Here is a 16,458-nt window from a genome sequence, read left to right as displayed (position 1 = left end):
TGTCGGTCACTATAAAAAGTTTACCCATACAATTTTAGTCCCCTCGGATGGGTCTAGTGGCTAGCGCATGAGGTGTTGCCATCATGAGGTCTGGGGTTCGAATCTCGGCAAAGTCGAGATAAATGCCTCCCTTATGTGCTAGTCACTATTCGAAAGGCTAGTAGCCGCCCGTGATTTACCTCCTCCGTGTTGGCCCTGGGACGGGTTGGCGAGGGCGCTGGGGGCGAACGTATTCGCCTTTTGCCATCATGACATATGATCCTAGTGATAACTTAAAGGTGAAAAAAGAAATTAAATACTTTTGATAAAAAGGGAAAAAGTAGATATTAAGAAAAAGAAGATATATACCTAAAAATACACATTCTAGTAATCGGCGTAGGCAACCTAGGAGAGATTCTGTGTCAATTAATATTGAGTTTTTTAATTTACTAAAATGATATATTTTAATTTTTCCACTAAACACATAAGAAACATAGTATGTGATATCAAACCATACATAAAACTGTTTTACAAGATTAATCCAAACTAAATCAAAAATATAGCTAAGGGTAGTCAAGTAGCAAGAAAGTCTCAACCCGGAACTCTCATACCTGTCCATGCTGACCATTAGTAACAGTTACAGTTTGTGTAACCGCCCCATTTCCATTAGAAGGAAGGTGATTACTGCTGGCTGGATCTAAATGTAACTTGACAAACTGTACAATGCAATAATATTTGCTGTCAAGATAGTAGCAGATTGAACCACTGATGGATAGTGAACTCTGAGTTATGAAACAGCAAGGCTATGATGCCCAATGATCATTAATCAGCCTACTATACAAGTAAAAGAAAATATTCAATTAAGACAAGAAAGTAGACAAATGTTCCAGTGCACCTGAACATGGAATATATATCTAACTGTACAAATGCATAGCAACAAACACATATAAGGATATCTAAACATCATTACCAAGATAGAACAATGATTACTAGATCTTAGTCTAGCAGCAGTGTTATGAACTAACAATTTCAAGAAACAACCTTTACGTGATACAAGTATTTTTGTGTTTATTGTAGAATTAGCATGACTAACAAGACATATCTAATCAATTAAATTCAGAAAATAAACAATGTGTAAAGAAAAACATTAAGTTAATAATCATATGTTGGTTTACCTTTGGAACAGCTGCTTGAAAAACAAAATCTGTATAGGCATCGAATGACAAATTAATAAATGTAGCAAGGATCTGAGTAACTTGTGGTTTATCAGGCTGCTTCGTGAAGCTGAATGTAATCTTCAGGGTACTACTTTGAAAAGCAGTGATAGAGGAGTAAACTGGAATATGAACTTCTGTTTAAGAAAAAAGATGTCATCAGATTTCCCATTTCAGTGTAAAAACACTAATCACGAACCAAATTTACCAGGCAGATATCCATTTGATGTTAATCCATCCAACAAATCTACTACATGAACAGAATTAGAAGCCGGTTTGGTTATCAGTGATAATCCTAAGAGAATGCAGAAAAGAAGATTAAAATCTAGCAAGAATATAAGGATAAATAAAATTGCTATATTTAAGCTTTAATAAATTGTTACCTTTATCGGAGGAAATTTCAGGTGAAGTATTACTTTGAACAGGTGGTGTTCCAATAGACAAAAGATCCATAAGAATATCTGTACCACTGGCTGGAGCAATGCCTTGTGTACAAGAAAAAGAATTCAATCAATATATAAGTTCATAAGAATCAGAGTTTAATGCGCACAAGATTGATAGCACGTAACATTCAATTACCATATAACTGCAGTACCCAAATATTATTGAACAAAAGCAAACTATTGTTCAATGGGGTATATTTCTCATTAATTATTTGTTTTATATTACGTGTAGCTTATATAATACATGATTACAACCATATCATCTACGCCTTTGAAAGGAAGCCAATTAGAATATTAGTCATCCATCAATACAAAGTAGACAGAAATATGACGAGCACAGTCACAATATAGTTTCTCATTTCTAAATCTTGTGTACTGGATGACTTGTGATAAAGGTTTAATGATCTTAAATAGCCATTCAGATGCAATGATCTTTGTGAAACACGTCAACAAACTAAATTTTAGTTTGGTTGGTAATAATTAGCACAAGTTCAAATTATGTAACTTGGATTGTCAGTCCTCCACTAAAAGCATTCTTTGTTTTGATTTGTAAGTGTAAATTGAGTTATCAATATTTATTAGAGATAAAAAATGAGCAGTATTTATGCATGAATAATTCACAACTAAAGAGTGAACTAGTTAACATAATCATGGTTTAAAAATTTGCACCAGCGGCAAGAGGAGTCTATGCATACAGCATTGTTCATGAGAACGCACCAAGTTGTGCCACCACAAAACAAAGTACAAACAATGATAAAAGTGCAAGAAGGTGTTCCACGTAAAATAATAAAATGAAAAAGAGAATATGGACTCCCAAACATAGAAATTAATACAGCTCTCTTGATTAATCTCTAGCACCAGAGTCGTTTCTCAAACTGTTACATTCCTATCATACCATGTTTGAATACTTCCGAAAATTCCTTTAATTGTAGGGATTATGATTGATTTAGATTAGCTTGATTATAGAGATTGTGATTGATTGTAATTAATAGACATACCATAATTATAGGATCCTCTTTCCCTCCTTGTGTATCTAAATACCTACATGTAAGCGGATTGTTCTAATGAGAAATATATAGTCTCTTTCTCTTTTACATGGTAACATAGCTAAGTTCTCCTTCTCTGACCTAATTTTTATGCCGCCCCCTATTGCTACTTCTTGTTGTTGTTGCTGCCTCATGCTGCTGCTGCCTCATACTACTGCTGTCGATTTCGGTCCCAATATCCTTTTCTGTCGATTTCAGCGTCAACGCCTTGTGCTGTCAATTTTTGCACCAACGCCTTGTGCTGCCGATTTCAGCACCGACATCCTTTTGGCCGATTTCAGCACTGGTGCCCTATGCTGTCGATTTTTGTGTCGACGTCCTTTTTTGCCTCAGGTTCTTCGTGTGACCAAGGGCTTTCCTGACACTAACTTTTCCTCTTCTTCTGACACTTCGACTATGGATTCTCACGGTTGTGGGTTCTTTTGGAGTCATAATAGTAGTCGCAATCGTGGTCGTGGAGTAATCGTTCATGTGTTCACTGTGGTCATTCCAACTATACCTCCGAGAAGTGTTAGACGTTGTTTGGTAAGCCTGATTGGGCTATTAATGCGTCTACTGAACTATCGACTCCATCACCAGACACTAGTGGTCATGATGATATGGTCTCTATTTCTCGTACTAATTATGAGAAATTGTTTCTCTCTTCTGCTAGCATTCCCTCTGCCAGTGCTGTCTCATCCTCTCCAGATGCGTTAGTTGTGTCTCTTGATAAGTCTGGGATGCTGGATTCTGGTGCGTCTGCTCAAATTACTAGTAACAAGTCGGTTTTCTCTTCCTCTTTTATTTCCCCATCTTTATCCCTTGTCCATCTAACCAATGGTACCTATTTTCTAATTATGGGAAGAGGTGTTGTCAGGCTCACTACAAATATCACTCTTGATAATGTTCTCTTTGCAACTAAATTTCCTGTTAGTTTACTATCAATAAGCTAGCTAGCAAAAGCTCACAACTACTCTATATATTTATATCCATCCTATTGTATTATTCAGGCTCTGCACACGAAGCGGATAATTGGTGGACATGAGAGTGATGATCTATGCTATCTGGATTCGATTACACTTGTAAGTTCCCGGGCATTCTCAGCAACTGTCTCATTGTCGTCTAGGTCACTCATCTTCTTCCACTCTCAAAAGTTTAGTTCTCATTCCGTCTACTAAATTTTCAGTGTTAGTCCTGTGAATTCGGCAAACACCATCGTACTTCTTTTCCTTCTAGAGTTGATAAACGTAGTTCGTTTGCTTTTGAACTTCTTCGTTGTGATGATTGGGGACCTAGTAAAGTTGAGTAAAGAGGAGATTTTTAGTATTTTATAATTTTTATTGATGATTATTCTCGCATGACTTGGTTATATTTACTCAAAAATAGGAGTGAGGTTTCTGAGGTGTTAACATCATTTTATAACAAAATAAAAACTCAATATTTTGTTGCCTTGTGCATTCTTCATACCGATAATGCACTTGAGTTTACTTAGAAGACAGAGTCTATATTCTGTAATTCTGATGACATAATTCATCAAACGTTTTGCACATACACTTCCTAACAAAATGGAGTTGTTGAATGCAAATAGTATCATATTTTAGACGTAACTCGTACACTTCTTTGTCACATGCATGTCCCTAAGTATTTGTAGGATGAAGCTATTCTCACAACATGTTTCCTCATAAATAGGATGTTATCTACTGTGTTACATGGAGATATCCCATTTTCATATCTTCATCCTGACAAACCTATTTTCTCTGTGCTTCCTCACATATTTGGTTGTGTTTGTTTTGTTCATGATTTTACTCCCAGCTTGGATAAATTGTCTTCTCGCTCTATTAAGTGCATCATGCTTGGATATTCTCATATACAAAAAGGATATCATTGTCTTGACACACTCACAAAATCAAGTTACACTTGTGTTGATATTACGTTTTTGAGTCAAAACCATACTTTTCCCCTTTTGGCTCAGTAATCTGATACATTAGCATCTCCTCCATTACCTATCCCAACATCCATGTCTCCCACTACAGATGCTCCATCTCCTAAACCATTGCAAGTGTACATGAGGCGTGCTCGGCCAAAACCAGATTCATGTCCCTCACCTCCTCTTCCTGCGCAGATCCTGATGCTCCTCGCCCCTCCGATATTAATCTACCTATTGCTCTTCGTAAAGGTATTCGGTCATGCACAACTCATCCTTTGTCTAATCATATTTCGTTTGATTACCGTAGTCCTGCATTCCACGCTTTTGTTGTTTCTCTATCATCTATAGAAGTTCCAACTTCCTACTCTAAGACTTATCAACACTTGGCTTGGCAAACTTCAATGAATGAGGAAATGTTTGCTCTTATCTCTCGTGGTACTTGGGAGTTCGTGGCTACACCACCTTACATTGATATTGTTACCTATCGTTGGTATTTACTCTGAAATTTAAAACTAACAGTACTATTGATCGATACAAACCTCCTCTAGTGGCCAAAGAATTTACATACTTATGGTGTTGATTACTTTGAAACATTCTCTCCTATTGCTCGCCTGAATTCTACTAGAGTTCCTCCTTGGCTGTCAATCAATCTTGGCCAATCTATCAACTAGATGTAAAGAATGCCTTTCTTTATGGAGATTTGCACGAGACTATTTATAGAGCAACCTCCAGGGCATATTGCTAGGGGGAGAATGCTACTATGGTTTGCAAACTTGAAAAGGCTATTTATGGTCTTAAACAAAGCCCCAGAGCCTGGTTTGATAAATTACGTATATAACAGTGTTGTTGGCTTCAAACAATGCAAATCAGATCATTCTGTGTTTGTACTACAGAGCACGAATGGAATTATCATTCTTATTATTTATGTTGATAACATCCTAATATCCAATAGTAATATATGTGGGATAGACGAAACTAAGAAGTATTTGCAAAACACTTTATAACGAGAGATATGGGGCATCCTAAGTATTTCTTGGGAATTGAAATTGCTCACAACAAATCTGGAGTTTCATTATGCCAACGGCAGTATGCTACATATTTACTCAAACAAACTGGATTGTTTGGAACGAAGCCGATTGATACGCCTATGGATATCAATTCAAGTGTTTGGAATGAAAGAAACTTCTTTGAGGATAACGCAAAATATAGATGGTTTATTGGGAAACTCATCTACTTAATTGTAACGAGACCTGATATCTCTTTTGCAATTTGAATAGTCAACCGTTTTATGGATAAGCCAAAGCAAGTTCACTAGGATGCCACTATCAGGATTCTTAAGTACATTAAAATATCTTTAGGAAAAGGGTTGTCATTTAAGAGAAATGGGCACCTAATGATCGAAGCTTATTCTAATGCCAACTATGTTGGATCTAAGATTGGCAGGCGGTCCACTTCCGGGTATTGCACTTATGTAGGGGAAATCTAGTAACATAGCGAAGTAAGAAACAAACTACTATTGCTATGTCGACTACCTGAAGCTGAGTACAGAGCCATGGCTCACAAAGTACCGAGATGTTATGGCTGAAGAATTAGAGTTCACTATAATGAACCACTGCCAATGTAATGTGATAACCAAGCAGCTATTCACATTGCAAGTAACCCAATTTTTCATGAGAGAACTATGCATATTGAGGTTGACTGTCATTTTATTCGCGAGTGTGTAATGAGCCAGAAAATTGTCACTCCATTCATGTCATCCAACCAAGTTGTCGATGTCTTCACTAAAGCATTAAGAGGAAAACGATTCTCAGAACTTTGTGGCAAACTAAATATGATTGACATATGCTCTAGCTTAAGGAGTGTTGAATACTTCCGAAGATTCCCTTAATTGTAGGGATTATAATTGATTTAGATTAGCTTGATTATAGATATATCATAATTATAGGATCCTCTTTCCCTCCTTATGTATCTAAATACCTACATGTAAATGGATTATTGTGATGAGAAATATACGATCTCTTTCTCTTTTACAACTACAAGTCTAGACCAACCCAAAAGATTAGCTTAGCTAGGTTTCTCCCCTTACCCCCATTAAGTTATGTATCACCTCCATCTAAATAAAGAACCTCACTACCTCTTTAGGCACTTGGCTTCCATCTTGTTTACAAAAGCCAAAAGCCCAAAACTTGTAGGCCCATAATCATGAGCTAGTTCAAACCATGTTACCACAAACTAAAAGTACACCAACACAGAACTAACTAGTAGGATAGGTGTCACCCATTAGGCCATGTTTCACCTCTGATCTAATCAACCTCATTCTTTCCTCTTTAGGCACCTGACATAAATCCCATTCTCATTGGTCCATGATACTTAATGTAAGCCTAAAACAATGACCTAGTCCATTCTTGATCTCATCACCCACACCTGTGCCACCCAGCCCATCCCGTCCAATGTAAGAGACCTGCTTTGGTACCCTTTTTAACAAACCAGCATGACAAGTCAAATGCATGTATCCAACATTCCTACTGAGATAGAGATCATCAGCACCTAGCCTTCCTATTTGGAAAATCACCTCATGAAAAGATTTTTCATGGTCAGAATGAAAATTATCAAATGGCCTTCCTGGCTACATTAAATATTTTTATTTGGTTCTCAACAATATTAGGAAACATTAACTATAGCACACATTCTTTTTCTTTGAATATAAAGTTCACCTCTAAAGCTAGTTTCCTGCAAAAGAAGCTAGATTTTTGTTGGGTGGCAATATGAATTGACCAAAAAAAACTTTATCACGTGTAGGAAAATTAGAATAAATTTGTCCAACCAAATGCAAACAGAAACTTATCCTAAACTTTATAGGTGTTTATTACTTAGTGGAACAGAGTGTTGAAACCTGAGGATGAGTTTGTCAAATCAATGCCCAACAAATCATGCAGAAAATCATTAGAGGTTGGAGCAGAAACAGGAGTATCATCAGAACTCAAATCAAGTAAATCAACCAATGGTGCAGCAGCTGGTTTTGCAACACCATTTGGAAGCTTAAGTGAAGTTCCAGAAGGTGGTTGTTGATTAGATTTCTCAGTTGAAATACTAGCTTGTGAAGGCCCAGCTCTCTTAACAATAACAGTTGACTCGTCCAGAACAGGCATTCGCTCAACCAAAGAAGATCTGCAGATTCACAATAACTTTTGTAATCATAGATTACAATAACAAAAAGTCTCACTATATTATTATTCTGAAATGATAGTTAGTAAATTAATTGCTTACTTTATGTTTTGATGTCTCTGTATTATGGAGTTGAATTCAATTGCTCTTTGTTGCAATTCAAGCACAAAACTTCCTTTGTGAACCGTTATAATCTCCTTAACCCTCCTGGATAATTAATGAAGAACAAATATATTGACAGGAATTCCATAGAAGAATAGGTAAAATGAGAGGCTAAGTGAAAAAAGAATCCTAGGAGATGTACAATCTAGAAAACAACCATTTGGTGTATTAGATTTCCACTTTATACAGAATTTTAAAGGCATGTAGCAAAAAAACAATGAAGAAATATTATACAAGTTCAATGACATTCTTAACTCTTAAAGCTAGGATAATCATGGTTTAAATTTCAAGCTATATCAGAGTTTCGATTTATAACCGGAGCGATTTGTGTCGTGCCGATACGGTTTTAGTATTTTTTAAATAAAAAATATATTAATAAAAAAATATTGATTAGTATAGATATTTACTAGTAGGTTAATCAAGAACAAGATCGCCCACAATCTCCTTTAATAAAAATGTCAATGTCTCTATCAGATACCAACTCAAATCCACTCTTCCTGTAAGCAATTAGATCTATTCTCCATATTAAACCAAGTTTATCTTTCCTAGGTTAAGTTTTTGTAGCTACCACAGGCCATCTAAATGTTATAATGTCCTTAGAAACTTGTTTGGTGAATCGTCCTTAACCATGGTTTAAAATCTCTAGTCGTATCGGAATTTCGATTTATAAACAGAACGATATAATTTTAGTACTGTATCGTGTCGTCCAGATATGATTTTTGGTATTTTTATAAATATAAAATATATTAATTAAAAAAAATTCAAAAATCTAAATATTAAAAAATTCAAAATACTTTTTTAAGAAAAAGAAAAAAGTTGAGATCATATATAAATAAATAAATAAAAATTTTATTATATATTTTTGAAAATAAAATATATGGGATAGTTTTATTAGGCTTTGATTATGTCTATTTAAATTATCCTATTATGGCAAAGAGTTGTTTGAAATTATTAATATAGATTAAAATTAACCTAAGGTTTCTGTTTCTGCATTGCACCCACCGCCCGCAGGCATCCCCGCAGCAACCCGCAGAATTGATTGTGGCGATCTCCGAGAGTCGAGGACATCTGGATCATGACACCTCCGTGACCCCACGACAACATGCAATGTCAGTGTCATGCGACGGCGCAGAACAACAAATTTTGCTTGTTTCGCCCGGCACATAATGAAATTTTAAATCATGTCCATAACTTCCCTAAATCTAAAATGTATAATTCTTCAACTACATCGCCAATAACTCCCAACACTATTCTTTTAGCCATGCTAGCTCCATGATGATTATCACACAAACATGAAAAAGAAAAAGTATGTTTTGTGGATCACAACAATTAGATTTTAGTCAACCGGCCAAGGTCAATTGAAACACCTCACTCACTAATTAAGCTACCAAGATTCCTAACTTATCAAGCCACATGGTAGAGGAATGATTATCAATTAATTGTAGTCCTTTGGCAGTCCATTAATCCTTCAACTTTTTTTTTCTATTGCTAGAAGACTTGGGCACAAGCTAGTGGCCTGTATACAGGTATACACAAGTGGCATTTCTTAAGCCTATAATCTATATCATGATTAGGAATCTCTTCCAATTAAGTCAATCAAACAATGAGATTGCCACTCACATTAGCCATAAACTTTTGCAATAGTTTTCGAAGGTTTCTCTCATAAAACTTCAGATGTTGGAGTTATGCAAGATTTCTTAGATAAAACTCCTATTTGCTTTGTTCATCTTGAGTTGGTGAGACTAAAGACTCAAATCATGTGAGGCTCTTCCATTCCAACTTTATTTTACATGTACATGCTATGAGCTTCCGACATAGCTCCACCAGCCATTGCCTTATGATGGATAAACCACCCTAGTAGTTTTGATGTCATCTAGAAGCCCATGAATGGTTAAGGAGGTCATCCATAAGGTCCATGATGGTCATGCTAGTGGAAAAAAAAAAGGAAAAGCCCAAGTATTCTCATTGTAGGAAACATGGGCATGTCAGGAATGTATCCTACTCTCGCCATGGCTATCCACCTAGTCATTGTGTCCATATATTAGACACCACTTCCCCAGATGGTTGATCATCTTAGTCTAGTTCCTCTATTATAGTTCCTGCTAACGAGTATTACTGTTTCCTCAAATAATAAGTTAGTAGCTAAAGTTTCATTTTAGCAACTTTTTAGCTCATGGAAGTTCATCTACTAGTTTATAGACCATCCTCTTGGATTCTAGATTAGGGAGCATCTGAGGACATTTATAGTAATATCTACTCTTTCTATGCTCTTGCACAACCAACATGTACAAGTAATGTCAAAATTTCCAGTTAGTCTCACTTAAGATTAAGTACGCTACGGATCTTCTTCCTTCACTACAGTTATCCGTATCCTTTATATTTTATATATCCAATCTGCACTGAGCTTACCATAAATTAGTTTGATGACACCTTTTTTATTCATGATTCAAGGACAAAGTGTTTGGCATAGTAGAGCATGAGTCTTGTAGATTGTACTAGTTGAATGAATATATTTGCATTGTCTTCTACTCTTTTGGTTACCCCATCACCATTTTGGATTGATTCGCAATCATCTTAATCACCCTAGTCATTATAGTTTATTCCTAATCAATCTAGTCTTCTTAGGAGTTATGGCAATTATGAAATCTTTAGGTGGAGGGGGGATGCATAAGATTTTGCAAACCAACTGTTGTTGATAAATTTATTTTGTTAAAAATAAGTCATATTGCTACATGTATCAACATCTGAGATAATTTATAGAAAGTAACAAGATATATTCTCAACTCCAAGTCCATTATGTTGGCCAATTAGACATGTGAAAAAATAAATGTTAAACTCGAATTTTGACAGAATCAATGGAAGTAAAAAGTTTTAGAATTAGTAAAGACAAAATATATGAAATTTAAGTATAGTAGTAATAGATGTAGTAAGGAATTGATAAGTATTGAAAGTTTTTGAGTATGTAGGATCCTATTTGCAAAAGGATGAAGAGGTTGATAGATATTTTACATAGGATACAAACAATGGTTGAAATGTAGGAGTCAAGTGTTCTTTGTAATCGTAAAATACATCTAAAGCTTAAAGAGAAAATTTACAAAACAATAACTAATCCTGTTATATTATATAGAGCTGAATGTTGGAACTATGAGCAAAACATATGAGCAAAATATGTGAATCATAGAAATGACAATATTAGTGGATGTGCATACAATGATGGAAAAAAACACATTTAAGATAGTATGGGCATATACTTTGGCACCAATCAATATTCATTTAGATGATATGAAACCATGACAAATATCCACATTAATTGAGGAAAAGAAATATTAGCAATGATAAAACAAGATAAAATTAAGATACAGTAGGAAATCGAGCCCAATGGCATCGGACGATCATATTAGCCCACCACTTAATGGGATAAAGGTTGTTGTAACAAGGTCTACAGTATCTATTTACAAACATGAACAATGCAAATAATAAGACACTCAAAAGAGGATAGAAGTGTCACAGTCTTATTTTAAAAAGTAGAAAAAAAAATCTAAGCAATAAGAAAAATTACTTCGTGATACGTGGAAACAATCATCAAACAACTACTCAGGTAATGAAGAAGTGGATTGTGTTCTTTCATTTAAATATAAGTTTGAAATACTTGCACTCTTACAATAAAGAAAGGAAAAGGAGTGTAGTGAACAAATCAGATACAAAGATGACTATCAAAGTCATAACAGGTCATAATTATAATTAGAAGATTCTTAGACTCAGAATCTTGTATAAACCAATGATTGAAATACCGTTCCGTGCCGGGCAACACAAACAATTTTTCGTTCCACTTGGGGAGCGAAATCGGCACAAAAAGCACCTAATTTCATGTGCGTCAGCCGTGCGTCACGCGCGTGCCTCCAGTGGCACCGGAAGCGTACTTGTGGGGTACCGTCACCGGAGGCCTCCGGGGGTGATGTCGCTAGTGATATCACTATACAAAATTAAAATTGAGATTTATTTAATTCAAACAATTCCCAACTAAGTGAGATATTTCGAAAAGACTTTGATAAACCTTAATTAAATTATCCCAATAAAATATATAAAAAAATAATTTAAAATTTTTAAAAATATTAATTTTATTAATTGATATTCTAAAATTGTTTTTACTATTTTAAATTTTATTTAAAAATTCTAAAAAATTCTAATACATCAAATTTATATTCTGATATTTTTTTTTCTTACTTTTTTTTTTATTTTTACTGTTTTAATGTGTAATTGATATTTTGATATTTTTTACTATTTTAAATATATATTATTTAAATTAACAATTAATTAAATAAATAAATAGTTAATTTATATAATTATTATATATAAAATAGCATCTTTGTATTAATTTATATAATTACGATTATTTAATCTAAGTGTTGAAGAACTATAGAGTTGACCTAAGTAGAATATTACGAGAATCAATGCTTCCATCTAATTCAAGAGCAGATCCTCTGGACCGCCGGTCCAGGAGATGGTCCCTTTACATGTATTGGTGGGGATGAATGATCCCCGCCTATTTTTTTTAAGAAAATTGATCTATCAATGACTCAAATTAAAATTGATACATTATAATATGTTACCTTAATAATACCAAAAGCAGTGACGTGAATTAGATGGGGCCGGATCCTCTGGACCGCTTTTTGCGGTCCAGGGGATGGTCCCTTTACATACATTGGTGGGGATGAATGATCCCCACCTCTTTTATAAGTGGGGGTCATCCATCCCATCAATGCATGCAAAGGGACCATCCCCTGGACCGCAAAAAGCGGTCCAAGAGGATCCGGCCCCATCTAATTCACGTCACTGCTTTTGATATTATTAAGGTAACATATTATAATGTATCAATTTTAATTTGAGTCATTGATAGATCAATTTTCTTTAAAAAAATTATATTTAATTATTTTTTCTAACAATATTAAGTTGTTCAATAATAGAGAACTTATATAAAATCAATATATAACTGATTTTTAAATTATACACAATAAATATATTTATTTAATAATTACTATATGTAAATAAAAAAAATTACCGAAATCCTATTGACAGCACGGTACCGAAACCATATCGTTCTGGTCTAGACTGAAACTTCGGTACCGGTCGAAATTTTAAAGCTTGGTATAAACTCAAATTTATTATAATAGAATATAAACATTCAAATATATTTTTCAGCATAACTACCTGGCGGCTGATGTGGCCACACAAATTTCAACCGGGCTGGTCAAAAGCACCTCATTCAATTTTGTAAAAATGAAAAATGGAAAGGATACAAATCATCAAATGAATAGCATACCCTGAGGTCGGTGGAAAACGGGAAGACAGCTTCAAAAGAGCAATCAAGGACATCGATCGAGTTGCAGTGTCTGATGAATGACTAATTAAACGAGCCTCCAAAACATCCACAGCATCAGATTCAGTCACCTGCAACAATTTATCAAGTGGGTAGAAGGATTAACAGAATACAAAAAATTGTCATGAAAATATAGATGTTGCAAATCCTTCTCTCTTTTAGATGATCATTATAAAGTACAACATATTTATGAGAGGTGCAGGAGATAAAAAAGCAGTGAATATTCATGAATAATATATGCAAGAAAACAAAAAAAAAAGTATTTTATTGATGAATGAACTGTATAGATATACAAAATTATACTCGAAATATCTACACAACTAGTCGAAGTTATTGAGGCTCAATATTTTAATGTCAATGAACAACATGGATTTAAGAATAACCAGAAAAGTAATGCAAAGAATCATATTTCAAAACCTCAAAGTATAAACACAACCAAAATAACATAAGAGAAAAGAAATTATGAAAAAATGTAGTTGTCTATTGGTTGAAAAAGAAGTGCCATCACAACCTAACATGTTTTAGAAAATGAAACTAAGCAGCAAGTTGACAATTAAAAGGAAAGTAATAGAAGTATCAGCGTGACTGCTAGTAAATAACTAAACAGAAATCTATGCACATACTGTCATTGGCTCTTCAACTTCCAACACCCCAATATTGTTAACCAGCATCTCACCATATTCGCCAATGCACCACACTGTTACACGCACTAAACTTACCTAGACAATTAATTCATTACAACTGTAATATTTTCTTCATAAAGAAGTAATATTATAAAGTATAAATATCAACATAAAGCATTTACCTGTTCGGGTGATGTGTAGAATGCCTTGTATAAAGACCTTACAGAGTATCCTTGAAGATCAGGTGCATTGCTTATTACAACTATAAGTGCATGCCACACGTTGTCTTTCACATAATTCCCTGCCTAGACATCAGAGAAATAGAGAAAACAAAGAAGATGCGATGTTATTTAGGAAAAGATTATAGATAAAGAAAATAAAGCCAATGAAAGTAGGATTCAAGTGGAGGTTATTTCTATAACCCAGGCTTGCACTAGCATGAACCAAACTAAAGAGATTACTAGATCTGGTTTTGGGTCTTGGAAAATGTAAGTGGGTCTTGTACACGTATCCTAAATTATGACCTTTTTCTACCAAAGTCCATCTGTCTCAATTTGGGAAAAAAAATCATGCATATAACATCTGAATATATTCATGTGGATACTCGTACCTGACTTCAAGTACAAAGGTCAAGGATAGATAAGACTATTTACATATTCATAAAAAGAGAAATTTAAATATATTTAAGATTTTATTTGTGCATATTTTTAATTTACAATTTTAAGGATTTAAATTATCCATGACATGTTTAAAAAACTGATAAAAGAGATCAGTTTAATTGATCATGTTTAGCCTAACTAATAAATACAACATCGCTTCTAGTTAACCATAGTAAAACTCATGCTGTTAAGCTTAATGAACTTTTTAGTAAAAAATTTGCAGCATTGCAGAATGGTTCAAACTTCTAAATTTATTTTTCTAATAAAGAAACTTTAACATGGTTGAACTGGACTCTGCTGGACACGTTTACAATCCAGTGAATTATTGCACTAGTGGTTCCATCATATTCGGTAACTAAATGTAGTTAAAAGTGATGGTTTATCAATGGAAATTCCAGATGGAATTTCAAAGAGCCATGAACTATTCGAAATTAAGGCTTACTTCCAAACATACTCTAAAAAACAGACAAAACCAACTAACATTGAGTATTTTGAAAAGAGAAGGAATTCAGAAGAATACTTCACATACCAGAGATAACACTTTGAACATCTGATCTATGTACCATTTCTTTTCTTGGGAAAACCTATAAAAGCAAAACAAAAATCGACTCCATATAACATATTGATGAAAAAGAAAGAGGAAAAATCCATGACTGTGTAACATGAATGCTCTAGTTATGAACATAGTGAAGTGATCCTGAAAATTAAAAGTTCTCAGTTATCATTTTGTGTTTCATGTATGGGGAATTCCAACAATAGGGATGGAAAAGTAATTCTATGGACAAAGAGGTCCTGAAACTGTTCAAAGTTTGCAATAGCTTTTTTTTAATTAATAGTCTAGGTAAACCTGATAGAGAATAGCAAAACAGGCCTAGTTAGAAATATGAGAAACAACCAAATTCGAAACAAACCCAAAAGCATTGTAGGAATAGAAATGATATTTCAAATGAATCCAAGAAATAGGTTTCAAAGGATAAATGATACAAGCTAATCATAAGCAATTGCTTAAAATTTCATCATAATAAATTAACATCTTAACAACTGAAACTTCAACTAAAAATGTGTAACTATGTTAAACATCATAAGTCACTCAATCAACCATTGGAAGCATCCACATAGTAATTTTAATATATGATTTTTCATGTATCTGGCTGAAGTTACATATAACATAAAGCGAGCATTTGCACTTACTTTTCAACAATTGAGCAAATTTTAGCAGTAAGGTCTCCTTTGAAATCATGATCCACCACTTCCAGATAATCAATAAGCTCTTTTGTCAAAGGTTTTACGTTTATATCATTAACCAAAAGATAAACAAGCTCCAGAGCCCTTTTCCTAATTGAAGCATCAGAATCCTGACAGTTACAACATCAACAAGATGCATTCTGTAAGATGGTATAAAGGAGTTACCCATCAACAGAATTAGCAACCAACATTATCAAAGAGTTATATTTCCATCAAGGAACAGAATAACAAACAAGAATCCAATTTGAAAAGGGAAATTGGAAGATCATGAGTGATATAAACTAACAAATACAGATGGAAACATGAAGCATGCAAAAATGATGCACTTTATGTGAAGCTACTTTACAAATACCATCACCACCAGATCAGAGCCAAAGATAGCTAAAATCTCTATTTTCCTCATAATAACAAGGATGATGAGAGAGGCTTTTTGTAGCACTTATCAATCATTTCATATAAAAAGAAAGCGTGATATATGAATTAAGGTTTAAAATTTCAAATTGTTCAGTTTATGACCAAAACGATACATTTTTAGTAATGGATTATGTGATGAATGTATTTCATGCATGGCTTTTAGTATTATTTTGCATGCATTCTGTGTCATTTGAATACTTGCATCTTCTTTTTATTGTTTTTACT

At 34.1% G+C, this 16,458-nt stretch overlaps 1 protein-coding gene across 9 annotated transcripts in view; it reads right to left on the bottom strand.

Moving 5' to 3' along the window:
• LOC121980469 (AP-1 complex subunit gamma-2-like) overlaps window positions 1-16,458 on the bottom strand; it is a 143,693-nt gene that overhangs the window by 35,589 nt on the left and 91,646 nt on the right. For 7 of the 9 annotated variants that reach the window (XR_006111544.1, XM_042532523.1, XM_042532526.1 and 4 more), the window contains 11 exons: window positions 15,766-15,929; window positions 15,104-15,158; window positions 14,098-14,220; window positions 13,916-14,011; window positions 13,236-13,363; window positions 7,856-7,960; window positions 7,482-7,756; window positions 1,577-1,678; window positions 1,402-1,488; window positions 1,155-1,330; window positions 591-695 (listed from right to left, as the gene is read on the bottom strand). Coding sequence is in view for 8 of the 9 variants with exons in the window: in XM_042532523.1 (XP_042388457.1) it covers window positions 591-695; window positions 1,155-1,330; window positions 1,402-1,488; window positions 1,577-1,678; window positions 7,482-7,756; window positions 7,856-7,960; window positions 13,236-13,363; window positions 13,916-14,011; window positions 14,098-14,220; window positions 15,104-15,158; window positions 15,766-15,929 (1,416 nt within the window). In the remaining variant the exon portion in view is untranslated. Of the gene's footprint in view, window positions 1-590; window positions 814-1,154; window positions 1,331-1,401; window positions 1,489-1,576; window positions 1,679-7,481; window positions 7,757-7,855; window positions 7,961-13,235; window positions 13,364-13,915; window positions 14,012-14,097; window positions 14,221-15,103; window positions 15,159-15,765; window positions 15,930-16,458 lie in introns of those variants that run through there. The other 2 variants (XM_042532530.1, XM_042532528.1) reach the window with 2 other exon arrangements.

Source organism: Zingiber officinale, chromosome 5A (assembly GCF_018446385.1).
Source record: "Zingiber officinale cultivar Zhangliang chromosome 5A, Zo_v1.1, whole genome shotgun sequence".
NCBI lineage: Eukaryota > Viridiplantae > Streptophyta > Magnoliopsida > Zingiberales > Zingiberaceae > Zingiber > Zingiber officinale.
The sequence above is the reverse complement of the archived record's forward strand: the minus strand, read 5'-3'. Positions and strand labels throughout refer to the sequence as shown.